This window comes from Vidua chalybeata, chromosome Z (genome assembly GCF_026979565.1).
Source record: "Vidua chalybeata isolate OUT-0048 chromosome Z, bVidCha1 merged haplotype, whole genome shotgun sequence".
In the NCBI taxonomy this organism is placed as follows: domain Eukaryota; kingdom Metazoa; phylum Chordata; class Aves; order Passeriformes; family Viduidae; genus Vidua; species Vidua chalybeata.
Window position 1 is genome coordinate 31,962,684 of NC_071570.1, and position 20,955 is coordinate 31,983,638.

Genomic DNA, 20,955 nt, shown 5'->3' on the forward strand with positions numbered 1-20,955 from the left:
CCTCAGAATGTTTGACTTCATCACCTAAAACTGATTGATTTCCTAACCAGTAGTTATGTTCTTATTGGTTCCTGGTACTAGAAATAGAAGTTCTGTATGATTCATTGTAACTGAAAGCAAAACACTGTGTCTTTTTTAACATTCAGATAGGCCAGCTGCTCTCTCTGCCTTCTCAATTTTTCCTTTTTTCTATTTGAGGTATTGAGTATAGTAATATTTGGGCTTTTACTTCAAAATAAGATGTTATTTTAGTTTAAATACTTGTTGGCAATTGGAAATATAGAATCAAAAAGTGAAGAGTTCAAGAACTTTCCATTTGCTTTCAAAAATCCTCAGAAGAGACCACTTAAATAAAGTAATAATAAAATTGTGATAATAATTGAAATTCTATTTCAGTTTTTTTTTTTTTTTTATCTAGAGAAGAAAATTTAAGGGCTATCAGCTTGGAATGTACTTTTACTCACTAGCACATCCCTTTTCTCAAATCTTTAATATGAAGTATTGATAAATATAATTTCATTTGCTGGAGATAGATATTCTCTAAAAGGGATGAGCTTGCTTAAAGATGCTTTATTGTTTCCTCTCCCTTCTCCACACATGTCCAGTCCATTCCCCTTTTGTCAGCTGCTCCTCTTTTTAAAGTGTGTGAATCTTACGAAGGATCTTACCATAAAAATATTGGTGAATATTGATTTTGAGAGCAGACTTCTGAAACTCTTTGACCTTGCTATCTCTCTGTGGCTCAGAACCAGGATCTGGTTTCAGATTTACTTTCTAGTTCATTTGATGTTGAATTAGCCTCAGATACTGTATTCATTGATGGTAAATTAAAGGACCCGTTTCCTGAAATTTAGCTTTGCAGAATGAGGTCTTGTGCAATATTTTTTATTGCAGGTGCTTTGAAAATAAATTCAATCCAGCTTCCCATAAAGGATAGAATATAGAGACGATTACAAACATTACTGCATAATCTAATAGTTCTTGAAGATTCAGATATTCTTCAGATATTCCCATAATTGTTTATTTTACTTTCTCACATGCCAGGGAATGGTATGAACTTTAATATTTGAATTATAAGCAAAAATTCTCTGCCTTACCTCCCTTCTTTTAATACTCATTGAGGAATTTATTTTGTTTTAATCAAACATTTAATTTTTCAAGCATGCTATCCCTTAAATTGTACAAATCCTTATATATTTATGCTGCACTTCTATATTGACACTGAAGTTCATTAGCAAAAACTGTATTTACTTAATGGTACTTCATTCATGCATTGGAGAAGTCAGATATAAATTGGTTTCTGTTTTCATTGCCTTAATTATTAACAATCACGGAAAGATTTCAGAGGAAAATAGTACACAAACCTGCTATGTTTTTAATAGCCTGTGTTTCTCATGGATAGACAAAAAGGTCTGTGGGCAACAAAACCATGGCTGGGAGGGGTAAAAAAAAGAATACTGTGGGAAGATATGTACTGACAAGGCTTCCTTAATGCAAAACTACAAGATTCCCAGGAGGAGATACTTGTCCATGTGCTGTCTTAGCAGGGCTGTGTAGTAGGGTATTCTAAGCACATATTTAGCCACTGACAGGTTTTTCTCCTTTACACCTCAGTAATGTTTCATCTGGTGCATTAATTGTCCATTTAACTTTTTTTAAAAAATTTATTTAGTCCTTTCTGTTACTGTTCTGAAAAATACCGGAAACCAAACAGAACCAAACAAACCATTTAATTCTATCTGAAATGAGAATTCAGAATGGTTTTCTTTGTCTTATAGAACTACAGCTTGGTGGGGCAAAAAATAAAACCACATTTTCAAAAAATCTAGTCAGCTTCTAACCTGAAGTGAGAAAGATGTTCTCCTTTGTTTTCTAATTTTTTTAAATGAAATTTCTTGTAATAATTGTTTGGTGAAGGATGTTTGTTTGTTTGCTGATGGTTTATTTTGTTGTCTTTTTTTTCTCTTGTATTTTTTCTGCATTATTCTCTTCTTTTACATAGAAAAGTTACAGAAATACCCATTCTAATGTCTTCTGCTGCATTTTTATGGAGGGGATCTTGAAAAGCATATGTACCAAAGCAAGTAAATAAGCTAGTCTTCTATTCTTCCTATTCCTTCACAGGTTTTCTATGAGGAAAACTAGTAAATTTTCTAAATTTCTCCTTTCCTCACCTATACCTGCTTTTGATGCACCCTAAAAAACAATGTTTCTGATACTTCTCTTGTTACCTTTTGTAAACTCCTACTACCAAATTAAATCTCCCACTACTAAAATTAATTACTATTAATTTTAGGTAATATGTAGTTTTTAATTTATTTTGTTTTGGTTGATTTTAAGCTTCAGAACTTGGTTCCTTATGAAGTTCCCATTTTGCAGGTAGGGAAATGTAAGCATAGAAGAGGATAAAATGATTTAGTCAGGATGACTCACCCAGGGAGAGAACTGGTTTTAGTATCCTCTTATTCTACTGTATTCCCAAAAAAGAAACAAATGTAACAAAGGATATCCTGATAGTTTGTCCCTCCTTCAGTAGCCTGGGACCCCTTTCCCATCTGCTTAAGGTTTCTCCTTAAGAGCCAAAGACTGTATGCAAGTTTTACAGCAGAACAAGGTGATGGATGGTGCATCTACAGTGGCGCCAGCTATGAGAGCACATCACCACCACCGTGTGTGGGCAGTATGGCAGGGCTTTGGGTACCTCGGCTGAGTTTTGCTGAAAAGCACTGCCTAAAAAGTAGTTTTTATTTGGCAAAATTGTTGATTCAACTGGGAACTCTTCACAGGATGAAATAACAAGACATCAGGGGAAAATAGTTGACGATGTTGTTCCAAAATCAACAATGTTACACTGACATTTTTTCATCTGTAGGGGCTAATGAGAGATGATGGATTTTCTTTTGCGCTCTTGGATTGTGCATTTTGTGATGTTTCCTGAGTGATATAATCACCTACTTGGCACCAGCAATTATGGCGTATCCTATGCCAATTTTAGTAATGACATCAAGATCAAAAAAATGCTTTTGATTTTTTTTTCTATTTGTAAACATACTTCATATTAATCATTTTGTCCTAAGAAACTCTATAATCTATAATAATTGTTATGATTTGTCCAGACTTTGCAGTGATTTATGTTAGTTTAAACATACATTCTTTTGGTGTTTGGGGAGGGGCTTGTGGAAAGGATGAAAAAAGGCAGTGCATTTTGCCCGATGGAGAATGGCAGAAGAAGAATTGTTACAACAGGAAGGACAGTTAATCGACGAAACGAGTAGAAAGCAATCATCTCTCCCAGATTTTTAGTGCAAAATGGAGCACAAATCTTATACTATGGAACTGCTTTGTGCTTACAGATAACTCTGTAACTGACGAGAAATTTTTAGCTGGCCTTGATAGATCTACAGGTATATATTTTTGCATGGCACAAGACTGAGTTGTAAATTTTAATAGAATGATTTGGTCTTGTTCTGTGAGAAGAATTTCACAAACTATTTTGTTTTGCAATACACAGTAATTTTTAACAGCTTTGGCTTGCCAGGTCACTCACATTTATTTTAAAAAAGTATATTTTTTGCAGCTTCCCTTTCAATTAACTGCATATAATCTGCTTGTAGGTTTATTTAATACTGGAAGAAAAATGTCTTGCTACAAGCAATGTAAATTGGCCTTTCTGTTACTACATTCCTTTATGAGAGAAAGACTAATTTCTTTGATGAGGCACACTTAGCTTAGCACTGTATCTGGCATCTGAAGACTGTAGCAACCAGTGTTAGAGGCTTTCTCTCATTTTTAGTTAAAATTTTTAATAGTCCTTGAGCATTTTCAGACTTCTGTTCATTTAGATATTTCACCAAATGAGAATTGTATCATATGTATAGTAACTTTATGCCACACAATATTTTCTTTGTTTTACTAATAGGTAAAGCACTAAATTTATAGCTCTGTAGGTTTTGCTTTGTCACATTTGCTTTTAGAGTCCAGGAGTCATGTGCTCGATAGGGATCTTATAGCAGCTGGTAGAAACAGTCAATACAGGAGCACAAGAAATTGTAACAAGAACATGCACAAGAAATTGTAACAAGAACACGCTATATTACAGTAGTAGTTCATCAAAATGAGACTGTGAATGAAGTTACAATGATTTTGAGGATGAGCAGAAGATGAAGTTAATCAAATATTCATTATAACCAAAATGGAATGTGTTCTTCTTCATTAATGTACTAATTGTTAGAAGGTAAACCTGCAACACTACATTTGAAGTCAGATTTCTGATGGTCTGCCATTAACAGCTGTCAGCAGTACTACATCAGGCTGAAATAGAAAACTGGAGATAAGCAATAGTAAATGCAAGGGTCTTCAACATGTGCTCAAATGTATACACAATAACTTGATATCCATGTTATTATGACTCAAAAGTCAAGCACAAAAGTCAATATTGCATATGTCTTTGGAACTTTAGGTTAGTCCTGTGCATAAATAATTTTATACTTTACCTATGTGGTTCTATATTATTTTTACTTCACTGAGTGCTCAAAACAAATGCAATTCAATTAATAAGATATTCAGTATATTATCATTTTCTTGCTTCTCATTATATGGTCACATACTTTATTGACAATCTGATGTTCAAATGTATTGTAAAGGCAGCTCTAGTGCTTTCATTAGCTTTTCTGCGCTGCTCACCACTATGACACTTCACTGCTTCTCACAGATGAATAAATTAATTTTCACCTTGCCCTTGTGATAGAAGGAATTGTATCATCCTTACTTAATAGGTACTAAACCACAGAGATTAAAATGAAAGTATTACCTAACTCAAACATTTAAAATATGTTGTACAGGACTTTGGGTTTTTATCTCCTTGGCATGGAATGACTCTTGTATTCAGAGCATTGTTTCAATGAAAGAGTGAGCAAATGAGGAGGGGCTGGGTTACAAGGAAGATGTAGCACTTCTACTTGCTCCTTCTTACCATTTTCCATTGGCATTCACTTTTGGCACTCGTAGAGAGAGAACAGTGAATTTGATGGACCTTTGATCCATCCTGAGCAGTAGCTGCTCAGAGGTTTTGAGTTAATCTGTGTTTGTGAGTGTTCATGGCTTAAGCATGTGGATACCTCAAGAATGAAAAATACTTAACTGGTGATGCAGGATAAAGTTGGTGTAAGTCATTGGTTCAGGTGCTTTGCAGCTGGAGCAATTCTTTCCAGTTCCTGATAATAAAATCACTCTTACTTCTTGGTAGCCCTTTGATCAGTACCTGTCTTCTGTGGTGAAAGACACAAATACCACCCCCCAAGAGGGGCTTCTTCCTCAGAGTCCTCTGAGACTCTGGGCAAGACAGGAGATTTGTGAAAAATACTACAGTAGCACTTCAGATTTTTTTCAATAATGATGATACATGAGGTGACAGACTTAAGCTTGGCCTATACTTATAACCTTTTGAAATTTATGAAGAGGTTCACAGAATCAGTAAAAAACCACATTTTGCAGACACTTGGCTAAACCCTACTTTGTACAACAAAATATGAGTCACTAGAGTATCTTACAAAACAGTTTCCAGAATGTCTTAGATATGAAAAAATATTATTTCCTCTGTCACTTTCTATCAACAGTTGACCCTCTTTGCCTCTTAAAAACTTGGAAAGAAAATTGCAGCACAGAATTTTGTGATTTAGCAACAAGAAAACACAGTCCTATACTGTGGAACACCAGACATCCCTCCTAGGTAATGCTATTAGGCATTGTAATAATACATTTAACATTAAAATAATATCCTAAAAATCAGGAAAAACAAGACCTAAATGATTCATTATTGTAGATTATAATTTGCTTTGGACTTGTGACATGAATTATCTTCGAAATTACATGCACTCAGTGAATGTGATCAGGGTCTAACACAAGTGTGAGTGCATACGCAAGAGGTAATTCATCTTAGCAATCTTCCAAGGTTAGCTTCTGAACTTGTTATCCTTTAAAGGTTGTTGCTTGGATGTGGTAAAGAACTTCCTCAAAAATCAAATCACTACATATATCTTGATGCATTTAGTAGAAGTCTATGGAAGAGGAAGAGACAAAAATCTAGCACATTTGGTAAACTAAATACAAAAATACAGTATAAAATAAAAATAATTCAATATAACAAAATAGAAACTAAAAAAAAAAAATCCAATATTCAGGATTTAAAGAGCTGAAATGAACTGAAGTGGAAAGGATGAAACAATTTCGCTAAACTAAAGCAGAAAAATTTTAGAACTCTAAAGGTCTTAGTACCTTGAGCTTTCACCCTTTACAAAATATATAGCTTTCCGTCAGTCATAATTGCTATTAACATATCCCAACACAAATTCCTGTGGAAGCAGAATTTTTTTTGTGATTTATTGCCAGCAATTGCTTATTGCAATGAGAGGAATGCTACAATGGTAGAAAAAAAAAATGTTTCCTTTCAAATATAATTTTACATCCTTTACCTAAAGCTTTCATGGGCAATCTAGAACCATACCTAAAGAAACAACTGCAATTTCTTATCTAGCTGTCTCCTGTCCACCTTTCTCTGAAGCTGGCCTTGATTTCATGTTGATATTTATGTGTGCACATTGTACTGGTGAAACAAATCATCTTCTATGTGCAAGGTCCCCATAGTTTGGGCTTTAGAGCTTCTTCTCTTTGGACCTTTCTGTACACAGCCCTTACCCATTTTCTTCAATGCACAATTTTTGAAGAAAGGGTTGCTTAAGGTCAGTTGTGCAAAGATTTAATAATTATGAACTAAGTGATACTGAGGATTGTGGGTCCTCTTGTCATAATGGTCATACCATCTGGCTCACTGGATCCCTTTCTAAGAAGGACCTGGGCCTCTTCTAGGGGAACAGGCTGAGATAGCTGAGCTTATTCAACCTAGAGAAGAGAAGGGAGATATAGAACACCAGGGAGACGTTAGAACACCTTCCAGTACCTGAAGGGGGCCTACAAGAACATTCAAGAGAGATGTTTTATAAGAGAATGTAATGACAAGAGACAAGGTAATGGTGTTGAGATGAAGAAGGATAACTTCAGATTAGATGTTAGGAAGAAATTCCTCTTTGTGAGGATGGTAAGCCTCTGGAACATGTTGCCCTGAAACATTGTGAATGTCCCATCCCTGGAAGTGTTCAAGGTCAGGTTGGATGGAGATCAAAGAAACCTGATCTGGTGGAAGGTGTATTCCTGCTCATGGCAGGTGGGCTGAAACGAGATAATTTTTTGGTCCCTTCCAAACCAAACCAGTCTATGGTTCTATCATTCTGTGCTGTATTTTCTGATATGGGAAAATAGCATGAAGTAACCACGAACGCTTAGTCCAGCCACCTTCTGTCACAGGTACTCCTTGCAAAAGATCTTTGCCTACACAAGGTAGGTGTAACCATATCTTCTGTGACCTAGCATTTATCACCATTGGGGTTGTATATCATGATGCCTCAGGAAGACGTTTTGCTAGGAAACTTCGTAATGAATATTAGTGTTATCGCTTGGAATATTTTTACTTATTATATGGACTCTGTGTTTTCATCAGTACTATAGAGTGTTGATTTAAATATTATAGGTCTGAGAAACTCCCTGTTTTCCTACATTTGCTTTATCACACCAGTAATTCACAAAGATTATATAAGCAATTTAATCGCTTTTCATAATGGCATCTGACTGGATTCGCAGAAAGAGGAGGCTGAGCTCTTTCAGTGTATTGAATTTTTCATCTCTGGTACCATCTTGGTTCTCAACCATGTTCTGCTAATATCTTAGGGAAACTGCATTTTAACTAGGGTTAGGAAACATGCTTGGTGGATGATTTGCATATTTTTATTAATTTATAAATAAGCATTTTGATATGCTTTGAAATTTTATTCTACTACATTTAAAATAAGATAACATTAATGGCACTGCGCATTACAGTAAATTTATTCCACATGGTCACACTTAGTGCAAGTTGGTTTTGTATCCTAGCATCCAAATACTGCCCTAAGAGTAATGGTGGAGAAAAAGAAGTTGGTATATTTGAATCAAAACTCACCCTGGAAAGAAAAAAAAAATTCTTGAACTTAAATAAACTAGGTAAAGTGATTTTTTAAAAAACATCTGAAGATAGTTCAGTATTTATGCCGTCCAGAGGAACCTAAATAGGCTGAAGTGCATGGGAATCTTAACAAGTTTAGTAAGACCAAGTGCAGTGTGCTGGACTTGACCAGTGTGCTGGTCAGGGCAACACCTGAGGGGATGAACAGATCAAGAGCAGCTCCAGGGAGAAGGACTTGTGAGGCTGGACATGACCCAGCCATGGGCACTCATACCCCAGAGAGCCACATGTGTCCTGAGCTGCATCCATAGCAGTGTGGGCAGCAGGGGAGGGAGGGGATTCTGCCCCTCTGCTCTGCTGAGACCCCACCTGCAGTGCTGCATCAGCTCTGGGGTCACAGCACAAAAGGAGGACATGGAACTGCTGGACAGAATCCAGAGAAGGCCACAAAGATGATCAGAGGGATGGAGCACCTCTCCTATTAGGAAATACTAAGAGAGTTAAGTTTGTAGAGCCTGGAAAAGAGAGGGCTTTGGGGTGACCTAATTGCAGTCTCCAAGTACCCAAAGGGAATTTACTGGAAGAATGGAGAGAGACCATTTACAAGAGTATGCAAATTCACAGGAAAAGGAGGAATGGCTTCAAAGTAAAAGAAAGCAGGTGGTTGGATTAGATATTAGGAAAAAATTCTTTACTGTAAGGGTGGTGAGGCACTGGAACAAGTTGCCCAGGAAAGTTGTAGATTCCCCAACCCTGGGGATCATAGAATCATAAACCCATAGGATTATGGAATGATTTAAGTGAATGGTGATACTGCAATGTGTCACTGCAATCAAATAATGACAGTAGTAGAACAGAGAACCATCACTCCGGCTGAGAGTGCAATCCTAGAAATGCAGGTGAAGAGTACCTGCAGCAATGGCATATGGGGGTGGCAGGGACCAGCAGGCTCGTGGGATACTTGGAGCACCCCAGGGCTTGCTGCCTAGTCTTTCTCATGTCTGGATCAAGTGGTTCTGTTTTTCAACATTCTTTTTCTCAGATTGCTTAAAATACTTCTAATTCTTCAACATTTTCTGCAGGTTTTCTCATTCAGATCTCAAGCTGCCACAGATTTTAGCAGAAGCACTGGGAAAAAAGAGTTACTGTCTTGGTGGCTTTTTTTATTATCGAAAAGTAGGAATATTAATCCCCTTAGATCTATTAGATCAGGAGAACCATACAAAGTGACTTAAATTTAATAAAAGCATGTACAGATTACCACATTTCTTGGAAATTATTTTTAATTTCATTTCTCTTGTGGTTCTTGTTTAAATTGTTATTATACAGTTTCAAAGAAACATCAAAACATCAAATCCATGTGATATGATCTGGAATCTGGCATTCAGTTTGAGCATCATATTAGTAGAAAAAAGTTCACTCCCAAGACCCAGTTTAGAGAACTAAACTTGCCAGGTGATATGATCTGGAATCTGGCATTCAGTTTGAGCATCATATTAGTAGAAAGAAGTTCACTCCCAAGACCCAGTTTAGAGAACTAAACTTGCCAGGTGAGGGAAGATATTCTCTCTGAGGAAAAAAATATAAGGAATAACAAAGGGAATCCTGATACAGCTGAGCACAGAGGCAAGTTGATGTAATATATGCTTTAAAAAAGTATTTGCTGCCAAATGGATAGACCACTGAGGTACAATTAGGAATAATGAGGTAACATTGTGGAAAGCACATCTTCAGTTGAGTACCAGGAAACAATTCAAAGCTAAAGTACCAAAGAAATTGAATAGTCTTCCCAGGAAACTCATTGCTTGGAAACTTCATAACAAAATATGAAGCAGTTTATTTTGAGAGATTGGATTTCTTGAGATGCTTGCTAGAAAAGTATGACCCAGAAGATAAATAGCATAGATAATAGTTAACTCTGTTAACATGTTTGAGTTGACCAGTTCTTACAAACCAGTCTGCTTGTTTTTCATCCTACACATCTTCTATTTGTCCATTTCCTGGGTTTTTAATACTAAGTCTTGTAATTTTAGACCTAATATTAAGCCTTGTTCACGCAAATGTTTCTAAAAAGAGTTAATGCCAAGAACAAAAGCCAAGTTCTACTGCTAAAAAAACAATCACAAAATGCTGTATTTTATTTTTTGCTTGGAATTTTGATACAGGAAAATCTACCCACATCACTTCTAAATATGGCATTAATCACAGGGTTTGCTTTCTGAATCGCTGAACTGGAAACTCAAAGCCACAACCAGATAATTGGCTTGAATTCTACTGTGGTACATGAAAATTCAGATTTAGATCATATGTTCCTTTTAATATCATTTGGTTACAATTGACTGGAAATATTTTAACTAATGGAAGGCAAAAATTTTTCTTCATTTTGCTACAAAGAATATAAAAATATCAGTTCATATATAAACACTTCTTTCTTCAAATGTAGAGAGTAGGTATTATATTCCTTCTATATCAATACAAATGTTTTTATTTTTCTTCCCTCATTTTACTGAGGGGTTTTTTTGTTGTTTTGGATTTTTTTGTTTGGCTTGGTTTTTTTGGTGGCTTTTTTTTGTTTGGGTTTTTTGTTTTTGGGTTTTTTGGTTTTTTAAGTAGTCTTGGGGGAAAAGATGGAAAGAAAAGAGATCACAGATGTGGACTTTTCTGCATCACTGGGTAGACACTGTCAGTAAGGAAACATTTTGAAAGGCCTCAACAAGTAATTAGCTTGGTATTAAATATATAAATCCAATTATTTAGTTTTACTTGGTTTTTACTTGTTTTTTTTCTGATGCTGCAGGTTAGCCTATCAATATCTAAAATCTTCTGGGAGCCTGTGGCAGGAGCAGACTAGTGACAACTTATTTCTTTATGATAAAGAGAGTTCTAAAGTTTCATCTCTCTCTTAGGGATAAATATGCCTGACAAAATAAAAGGGACACCCAAGTCAGCTGTTGTCTCAATTTAATGCTTAGTTTATTAATAAGCAACAAAAAGGCCCAAGTGAAATCACAAAGACCTAGTGAGCAGTCTTAGATACAGGTACAATCTGGCCTTTCTCTACAATTCTCCATACTCATGGTGCATGCCATCAGCTATGGTGACCCACTGCTTTAAATCTGAAGCAATCCAAGCAGTTCTGCTTTTGAAGGCAGCATCCATTCCTTCCCTTTCTCCAGTTGCTAAGGCTTCCTTCCTCAGAGATGGACTCCTGTCCTGGGGCACAAACAATAAAAAGTTTGCCCTTTCCTTGGAACCTTATCGTTTTATTACCTTGCTTTTTCTCTAAATTGGATCCTGCTCAAAGGGAGTTGCTGCAGGGCAGGTCTTCTCTGATAATTTCAGTGAATTACAACTGCTACACCAAATGCACCTATTTTGTGTTATATTTGGATTGTGCTACCAGGTGAAAAAGCAGGACACTGCAAGAAGAAGCTTCACTTCTTGGAAGTGAAGACATTGAGATGAGTATATAGGTCATAGCACAGATGGCTGGAGAGATTGCTTGACACTAGGACAATGGGCTTCTTTGATGGGGGAAAAAAATTGCTCCTCTAGAACTGTCCCTCTGTCACTCTGTAATGCTAAAGATGGCCTTAAAAGATAAGACGTCCCCAAGAGGTTCAATTAATTTGACTCTCCCTCCCTGTAGTTTCCATGATGAAAGTGGGGAGACACTTTAAGGGGAATAGCAGGAATACAATTTGCATTCTTAAAAAGTCTAGTAAGTTCTTAATTCTAGGGTGAAATTTATTTCCTTTTCTCTCCTACTATTGCATATTTCTCTAAAAAAAAAACACACAAAAAGTAAAGAAAATTAACCCCCTCCCAAAAAAAAATGCTGCAGGATTAGGCTAAATTCTCAGTACTAAGGAAAACCAACACTAAGATTTTCTATGCAGCCTTAATTATAAACTCTTGGGTATAGTGATTATGATGGTATTATTCCTTATGTAACTAAAATCTATATTTTATATACAGGCCTCCACATTTTTTCTTTTAGCAGCATGGCAGAGAGTAGGAAACCATTTTTTAGGGACTCAAAAGGAAGTCCACTGTTTCTTTTATTATGCAAAGAAGCTGTGCAGTCATTAACAATGAAAAAGTGCTGCTAAGATTCAGGATCCAGAACCTCTCTGGTTCTTGCAACAGAGTCCTAGTATTGTCTGAAGCAAATCTCTAATAATCTTCCTAATGTTTGCCTGTGGTGTTATTTGTACTTGTTGTGTTAGGAGCAAATCACTCTGTTTTGTCCTCGTCTTAATGCAGAGCCTGGATGACAGAAAGTGGGCAAGAAGTGCAAACAAGATGAATAGCCAAACAAGGAAAAAAACTCTGAATTTCGTCTCATGTCAAGTTTGTCAGCATTGAACATTGAATAAGGCAGGCTCTAAAGATAAACACTATCCGCTAATGCCTTAAAACATTTTGTCAAAATGCAGACACAAAAGCTGCTGAATTATCGTTGGCTTTTCAGGGCTTTGGAGTCTCTGAAGTTGCAGCAAAGCTCTTTGAACCTATAAAATTCTGTGATGTCTGTGCCAAATCCTTCTGTCACCAAAGGCAGTTTCAGTTTGCATGTGTTATGCAAAGTGCCCAGAGCTGGCTGCAGAGTAATGGTGTAAAATTCTGTCTTTAAACTTCCACTTACTACCTGTGAAATGAAAGCAAAAGAGTTCCTGTCCTCTTTAGCAACAACTTCCATGAAGATGTTCTGTTTCTCTGTTCTTTCTAATTCACAGCATATTCTTGCTGTGGATTTAAACCTATTGAGAGTGAAAAGATAAATATGAAGCAAGCACAGATGTCTTTTAGCAAATTCTGTTCAGGCAAGTTAAAGAGCCTGTCCTATTTTGTGTCTTAAATTTTTGATTTTTCCAGTATATGCAACAACAAAGAGCAAAGAACTGGAGTGGAAGGGTTCTGATTCTCTCTTCTTTTGATACAGCGTAGTCAGAAGTACAGCTTCTTAAAAATAACACTTGTGATTCAGACAAAGAAACAATTTATATGATTTTCATTGTAATAACTCTTCTTTTGATATAGAATTCTACAAACTTTTGTATCTGAAAGTGTTGGCAAATGTCTAAGAAATATCTAAATACTATAACATTTCAGAAATTTTTTATTATAAACATGGGTTTCTTTAAAAATATTTCTGTATTCACACTTTCCTTTAATTGTAGAGCTGAACACTATTTTTCTTGATGCATAGGTTCAGAAAAGACGTTTTCTTGGAACAGCATGAGGCAAATCCAGCTGATATATTTGGATCCTGTTTTTTACTTTTTACACCCATCTAGTGGTCGCCATGCAGGACAACAGGATAAAATTTCTGTTGCAACAGCAATGTCTTGTACAAGTTTGTCCTTTCCTGGAGATGCAAAACAAAGGACCTCTCCCAGCTGGTGAAACTGCAGTTTCACCTAAGAGACTTCTAAATTTTAAAAATTGACTATGTTACAATCTGACAGTGAAATCATTTGTAGAAGCCTGTCTTAGTTTCTGACTGGAAGAAATAAGACTGGTAATATAATATTCATGTTGTGTCCACAAAAGGGGGATGAAGAAAATAAAAGAAAATTGCAAATAAAACCATATTTCTTTAATCCAACTGAATACTTTTGATTCAGTTGAATATTTAAGTCCACTGTTAAAGAAATCAATTTAGTATTAACTCTTTATTCAAAATTTTCATTCTGTGAGAGGGACTTACATTAATCTTCATTTATTTATATCCAGCCTTTAACTTTAAGTTCATATATATTTGAAAAGATACTGCCATTGAAGAATTTAGTCTTACTGAGAACAGTCTTCTGTTTTACCTAAAATTGCAGGAATTATCTGCCCTCCTGCCCTCAATAGAAAAACAAGATATGCAGACTATGTATTGATTAGGAGTTTGTGTTTTCTTGAAGCTGTTTAAAGGGCATAAAAGTTATTCAGGAAACAAAATATTAATGTTAGGAAATTTGAATATGATGAGCTAAACCCTTCATTACCATTTTGATTATTTTGTGTTCCTGCAATATTTAGGAATTCAAGCTAAAAAGACATTGATTGATAACAAGTGATAGTAGTCATGCTAGTAACAATGGCAATGTGGTTATGAATGAATGACACTAGAAGCTGCAAGGGACATTTTACTGTAGTGTTCATGGTATCTTGAGCTTTCCAATATATTCTCAAATACTCCTTGTGAGGAGATTTCACAGATGCATTCACAGATGCATCACAAAAATAGGGGAAATGAAAGGCAAAGAAGAACTCTGCACAGTCCAAGATCACCTAGAAGGCTGGTGGCAGAGTCTAATTTGTTGTCTCATGGTTTAAGATTTCTTAGTTTGAGGTTCATAAAGCAGTAGGACATTTTAAGATACAGGCATAATCAAATCAAATCAGTCCTGGGAAGAAATGTATGTGTTTGGATTTAATGACAGGTAATTGTTCTGAAAACTGCAGTGAAAAGAGAATTAAATTATTGTACTCTCCTGAAGTTTTAAAATAATATTTTCTGTATTTATTTTTTTTAAAAAGAGAAACAAACAAACCAACTACACTTGTTTTTCTACATTCAAACTGTAAGTGGTAAATACAAAGAAAATAATATAGTCTGAGTGGTAAATACAAAGAAAATAATATAGTCTGAATGTGGCAGTAAGCTTGCAGTTCTAGAAAAAATGTGCAAAGTAAAAATAAACAGTGAAATAAATAATGAAACAAAAATCTATCCTCTGCCAGGCCATGTGCATCTGTGTCAAAATAAGCAATATATGTTTCTTTGATTAGTTCATTTAGAAAAGGAAAAAATGGTCATGGGAATCCTGTCACTTCAGCGAAGGATTGAAGTAGCAACCTCATTGAAACCTCAGGTCAATGGGAGATAAGCTGGTACAAAGTAGCATGTACCAGCTATGACACTTGTGCTAGCCTGAAGTCTAATCAACAGCTGACTTGCACTGCATGTTTTCTGCTGTCCTTAGCTGTACATGGAAACCTGTGGGTGTCCTTCAAATGAACACCATTTTCAAAATGAATACTTTATATGGGTTCAGCAAAAATGCATAATATGCTGCTAACACTTACCTATGTTTAAAAAATTATGCGAAAAAAATGTGAAAAAAATATATTATCCCTCATTCTTAAATGTTTTAGCAGTGTTATTTTTGTCCCCATTAGTATGGCAAATGAGCCTCGACAGCTAGTCTTGCTAATCCGCTCTCAGACTGCATACCACAAGGCATCCAAACATGAAGCCACATACTGCAAAAAGCCTCCATACACTATCAAATGGAGCTGTTCGGGCTCTCAAGCAACACAGATTGCCATGAACGCATCCTCTCAGTACCACCCACCCTGTACCAGTGTTGTTTGCAGACTCCTGTTCAAGGTCTCTGCACTGATTTTCAAAGCCCTTTGTAGAAATTTTACTGTCTATGTAAAATAGCATCTACTCTCTCCTTTTTCTTTCTGTTCCGTCGTCCTTCAGCCTCTCTAGAGAAAAGTGTTCTCTAGGAATGATAAGCCTCTTTACCACTCTTCATACCAAACACAATAACCAAAAGTGCTGAATCTAAACTGTGTAGTTCAAAGACACAAATGGCTACAGAAGTTCTGCTGCTTGGCCATTAACAAAGGACTCACTGCTTCCATCATTTGTAAAACAACAAATCTAATGCCTGCAGATGTGCTCCAGCACATGCATATGCCTTAATGCCACCGCAGCACTTTGTTTACTGGGACAAGATAAAGTATGTACTTGAAATATTTTTGTAGTAACAAAATATTAGGATTAGCAATGGGAGACAGGATAATTGGTGTCCAGCTCAGGAGAGTCGGGATCTGAAGAATTAAATAGTGAAATATAATGTTTCCTCTGGTATAGAGCTCATGGATACTCTACATGCAGAAAGTAGAAAGCTTCCTGTATTTCTAATAGAATGGGATTTTTCTCTGCCAATTTTCTTTTACTTCAGCCTTGGGGGGTTTTTTGTTTATCAGTAATTTTAAAGTATCTCTCTTGTGTGGTTTGTGTTTTTTCATAGCAGTGGACAGGACCAGGTCTTTATTTCTCCACTACTATCAAGATGCAATTAGTTATGATAATTTGTCAGAAGGGTGTTTATTATATTTTAAAATTCTTAGGTCAATAACATAAAAAAAATTCTCTTCTTTTTGCAGTTTCGATGTAGACAATGGTACATCATCAGGACGAAGTCCCTTGGACCCCATGACAAGCCCAGGGTCAGGGCTAATTCTTCAGGCAAATTTTGTCCACAGCCAACGTAGGGAGTCTTTCCTTTACCGGTCAGACAGTGATTATGATCTGTCTCCAAAGTCTATGTCCAGGAATTCCTCCATTGCCAGTGATATGTAAGTACCTTATAAAATACTTCTAGTCTATCATTTGTCCAATATCAAGACTTTTGCAGCCACGAGAAATTTTTTTTAAGTCAGACTGTAATCACTTATGCTAGTGAAGTAATGGCAAATTGTTTGTTTATTTCTTTAATGAAGATTATACTTGTTCCTGCAGCTTTTTGAAAGATATCATGAGGGTGCACTTGACATGTTTATGCACTCTACTAGCTTTGACAGAATAATAATGATAGTCAATACTGGTGTACTAAAATGGTAAGGAGAGCTATTTTCTGGCTCTTATTTTCAAGAGAAACAATACAAACTCAATTTATGCTTCTTCATAATTTTAAGAAATACATTCCATTTATTTCCAACTGGGGTCTTTTATGTTTTTAGACAAAAGATTTACCAGCTGGGAGAAAATAATATATTTGAGAGAGAAAAAATTATTTCAAATACCATCTTAACTAAAAGACAAAATTCTAACAAAAGACCTTTTTAAGCTTATTCTGTCCTCTCTCACTATTCTGTGAAGTGTGTATTTTCTGCTAGTAAGTCATGCTTTTCAAGTATGTGTGGATCCCAAGTTCCATGTGTAGTGGAAGTCATGCAACTCTCTGTTTATTAGTAAAATGCCAAAAATATTTAAATGTTCCATCTTCTAATCACTTCTAATTAGGAGAAATTATTAACTATTTTATGTTTGCTTTTTTTTTTTTTTTTGCCTAAATGGCTCCAATTTGCACTGCCAAATTGGTGTTTATGGTTCAAATATATATCTAAAATAAAGGAACAGGCTTGACAGGATATCACAGTGAATGCTGGTTTTTAATGAGGCAAAGACCAATCAATACCATCTAAATAAAAGTAGGCACAAAAAAAGAATAAGAGTTTTCATAAAAATGAGTGAAATTAGACCTGATATTTAACTTAAAGTCATAAATAAACACTCTATTTTTTTTTCAGCTTATATAATTTTTAGAACTGTTGCTTTGTTTAATTATAGCTCTTTTTCTATATAGTGTTTCAAGGTAAGAACGTTTCCTGCCTTTAGAGAGGGTTAGTGTAAGGTCTATGACTCAGTTAAGATCTGTGGATTGAAATACTCAATAATCTTTGTGCCAAATGTGACCAGTTTTTGTTGAGACTAAATGGGTTAGAACAAGAAAAAATCAGCTTGTTTTTTTATAAAAAATATGCATTTTTCTTGGGAATAGCAAATCTTCCTCTGACAGATTTTTTTTGGAGGGAGAAGGTTGAAGCTTTTATTATGGCACCAGTACCAGGATAACATTTGCAAAGATTTTTACATTCAGGAGGACAATCCAGCTGACTGCATTGCTTAGATGAGTCATTTCAATGAAAAATTCAATTAGTGCTCCATCCTTGAACTCACAATCCACTTAATTTCCTAGAATTTTGGGTAATATTTCAGGACATGGCAGTAAATTGGATAAACAATATAATTACTGAAACAGCACACATTTTCCCCCTTTTTTCCCCCTCTCTATTTTCTTTTCAAATTTTTCTGGAAACACATTTACATATAAAATTTATTTGACCTCACATCTGGATAGATTATCACAATCTCTCGTCTCAGATGAACCTTTGTACTAAGAAGGTAAATATTCCTGCCACTGTTTTGGAGGAGAGCACATTAGGAAATGTAAAAGGCAAGTTGTTCTCACCATGGAATATTAATCATTTATCAATAAGCCTAATTATAATAAGCTTGGCTGTATCACAGAAATTAAGTGAAAGAAAGACAGGGAATAAAATAGGGGAAAGTTAAAAAAGATAAAATCACAAGGAATAAAAGATAAAAGTCACAAAAGTCCTTATGTATGTATTCAACCATAAACTGAATGTGCTTATGGAAAGAAAACCCATCAAATATTATTAAAATAAAGAAACAATTCTGATTCACAACCTTGCTAAATGAAGTGGAAGATGAAAGTTCCACTTGACAGAGTGGAGTTGACAGAGGAAGTACACAAATTTTAGATTAGTGTCAAATTATTCTATTTCCTTTTGCATCTATATACATGCTTAAGTATTGTTTGTTTTTAAAACATGAGCAATGTATATTACAAAATATACACATCATTCAGGTAATGTAAGTCAATTAATTGTACACAGCAGTTTAGTCTAGATTCCCTGATTCTTCAACCAGCCTCAATATTTCACTTTGTAAAGAAAAAGACACCTCAAAAAGCATACGTCTTGTATTTGAAAGGGTAGAACAAAAAGAATTCTGGCATTTTCATTACTCTGAAATACTGAACTTAGAATAATACTTTCCAGTCAGTAGCAATGTTTCAAAATTTTAGTCAGATGTGGAATGTCATGTTAAGACAGCCAGTGGATGGCAGTGCTAAAGTGCTAAATTCATTGTGTCATTATTTACTATATATGCAGCTCCAACCAAGGCAGGGAACAAGTTGTGCTCAGTTGTTTGCAAACCCAAAATGAAAAGATGGGCTCTGCTACAAAGGACCTATAAAGTCAAAGATAATAACCAAGAGACAAATACAGTCAGATACTATCCCCAGAAGAAGATACAGTGTGAGTTGCTATGCTCAAAATAGTTAACCTCACAGAGAAAGCAAAGGGAGTTTCATTCATGGAGTTGAGATGGAAAGTAAAGAAATAAGGGCAGAGAAAGGGCAGGTGGATTTTTTTTTTTTAAATCAGAGAATCTAAAGTATATTTTCATTAATTAGTTATGGAAAAGAATAAAAAGATAGGATGAGTGCAAGGCTGCTTTGATGATAGAAGATTGGTGGGACTATTGTGGGTGCAGTTTGGAAGAAAAAGCAGCTCAGTGTAAGAAAAGAAAAGGACATAAATTGAAGTGGGGGTCAGTAACATTGTTTTAATTATCCCTTGGAAGAAATAATATGATCTTTGACAATAATAAAACTAGGACATGGAGATTATATACAGAGACTAGGGAAGGCTGCTAAAGTTTGTGAACTGGAGAGGTGAATAGTTTAGGCAGGAAGATACAAGGTCCAAGGCAGATGAGCACATGTGTGTTTTGAAGCATCTCTGTGGGATTTCCAGCAGAGAAAAGGATGTGCAAGATAAAAAGAAGTAACTGAATGAGGCAGTGAGGGGTAGTGAGACAATATGAAGGATTATAGTTCAGGATCTGTGATGAAAGACAGGAAAACAAGTTTAAAGGGAAGAAGAATAAAGAATGGAAAACAAAAAAAAAAAACCCAAAAAAGGTTCCAACAGTAACACAGAGGAGAAAGGAAGTAGTATCTAGATGAAAGATGTGAAACGTTATTATTGGAAAAATTGTCAGACCTATATTTGAAGACATTAGTGATGCAGAGAGCTGTGTGGATGTCTTGCTGAGGTGGTCTGATTACATAAGGTGGACTTGTTTGAACTGCAGTGGCTGTCCAGAACTTACAAATGCAGGAAGAGGTTGAAGTGATAACACTTTTTATACTCTCTCTTGGTAAGGGATCACTGCCCTGGTTAATGGAGGAAGAGATCAAATCAGTAGAGAATTTCTGTTTTAGCAGAACCCAGGTCTCTAATCAGGTTAAAAAATAGGTTTTATGCCACTCTGAAGGGCAAAAACATGTATAATCCCCCTGTGATTCTGAAAAAGCAGACCAGAGGATAGCAGTCTAGACCAGAAGACCAAGACATTCTCAGTAGACATTCTCAGTAGACAGTAGTCTGCCCAAACTCCACTGTGTCTTCTGAGTGTAAGAAGACATCTTCTGACCTCTCATTTAAGTCTTTTCTTCTCCCATTTCCACAAGCTCTCAGAACACAGTACAGCACAGATATTCTGGTTTCCTCAGGACTTGGCCAGCTGAACCTCACTCAAAAAAAGCAACTGCTGGGGGAGTTTTACAGCTTTCTTTAGAGAAGGGCAGCATTGTTTTCTTCATCAGCTTATCACTATAAGCTCCAACTATTATTATTACACAAAATTTGCTGATTTCTATTAAAACTTGCTTGTATGCAAAAAAAAAGAAGCAGAACCCAGCCAAGGAGCTGTGGGGAACTGCAGGGTCACTGATCTGGTGATTTGCTAAATGGCCACCATACACCCATTCCCCGACCTGGACAACCTACTCAGTCAGTAACTTCTGTGGATGACAGCATCCCTCTGCTGCTGTCTATGATAAAAGAAAGAGGATGAAGTTTTCTCCAGGACATTTTCCCTACAGCTACAGTTACAGAGGATATATTTTCTCATCCCCAAAGGCAAGCTTTTTCTTTTTTTTCTGAACCAGTAAGGCCTTTTATTAATCAAATATTGTAATTATGAATCTTAAGTTATGGAGAAAAAATACATCTTTTTCATGAAAGGTGCTAGCCAAGATTCTAGGACAGCAGACAAGATGTGTTTACTGAGAGTAATTGCACTTCAGTTTAAAAAATTAGAAATAATTATCTATTCTCCAGAAAATTTGCAGCTGAAATTCTTTTCAATAATATTCTTTTCTAGGAATCTCTAATATTATTATTTTGTCATTATTACTGGCTGATAATGAACAATTAAACTTCAAAGTTCA

The 20,955-nt window shown here is 35.7% G+C and overlaps 1 protein-coding gene across 6 annotated transcripts in view; it reads left to right on the forward strand.

Annotated features, from left to right (window-relative positions):
- PDE4D (phosphodiesterase 4D) overlaps positions 1–20,955 on the forward strand; it is a 358,961-nt gene that overhangs the window by 241,608 nt on the left and 96,398 nt on the right. For all 6 annotated transcript variants that reach the window (XM_053969110.1, XM_053969115.1, XM_053969112.1 and 3 more), the window contains one exon: positions 16,229–16,420. In XM_053969110.1, coding sequence (XP_053825085.1) covers positions 16,229–16,420 — 192 coding nt within the window. The remainder of the gene's footprint in view (positions 1–16,228; positions 16,421–20,955) is intronic.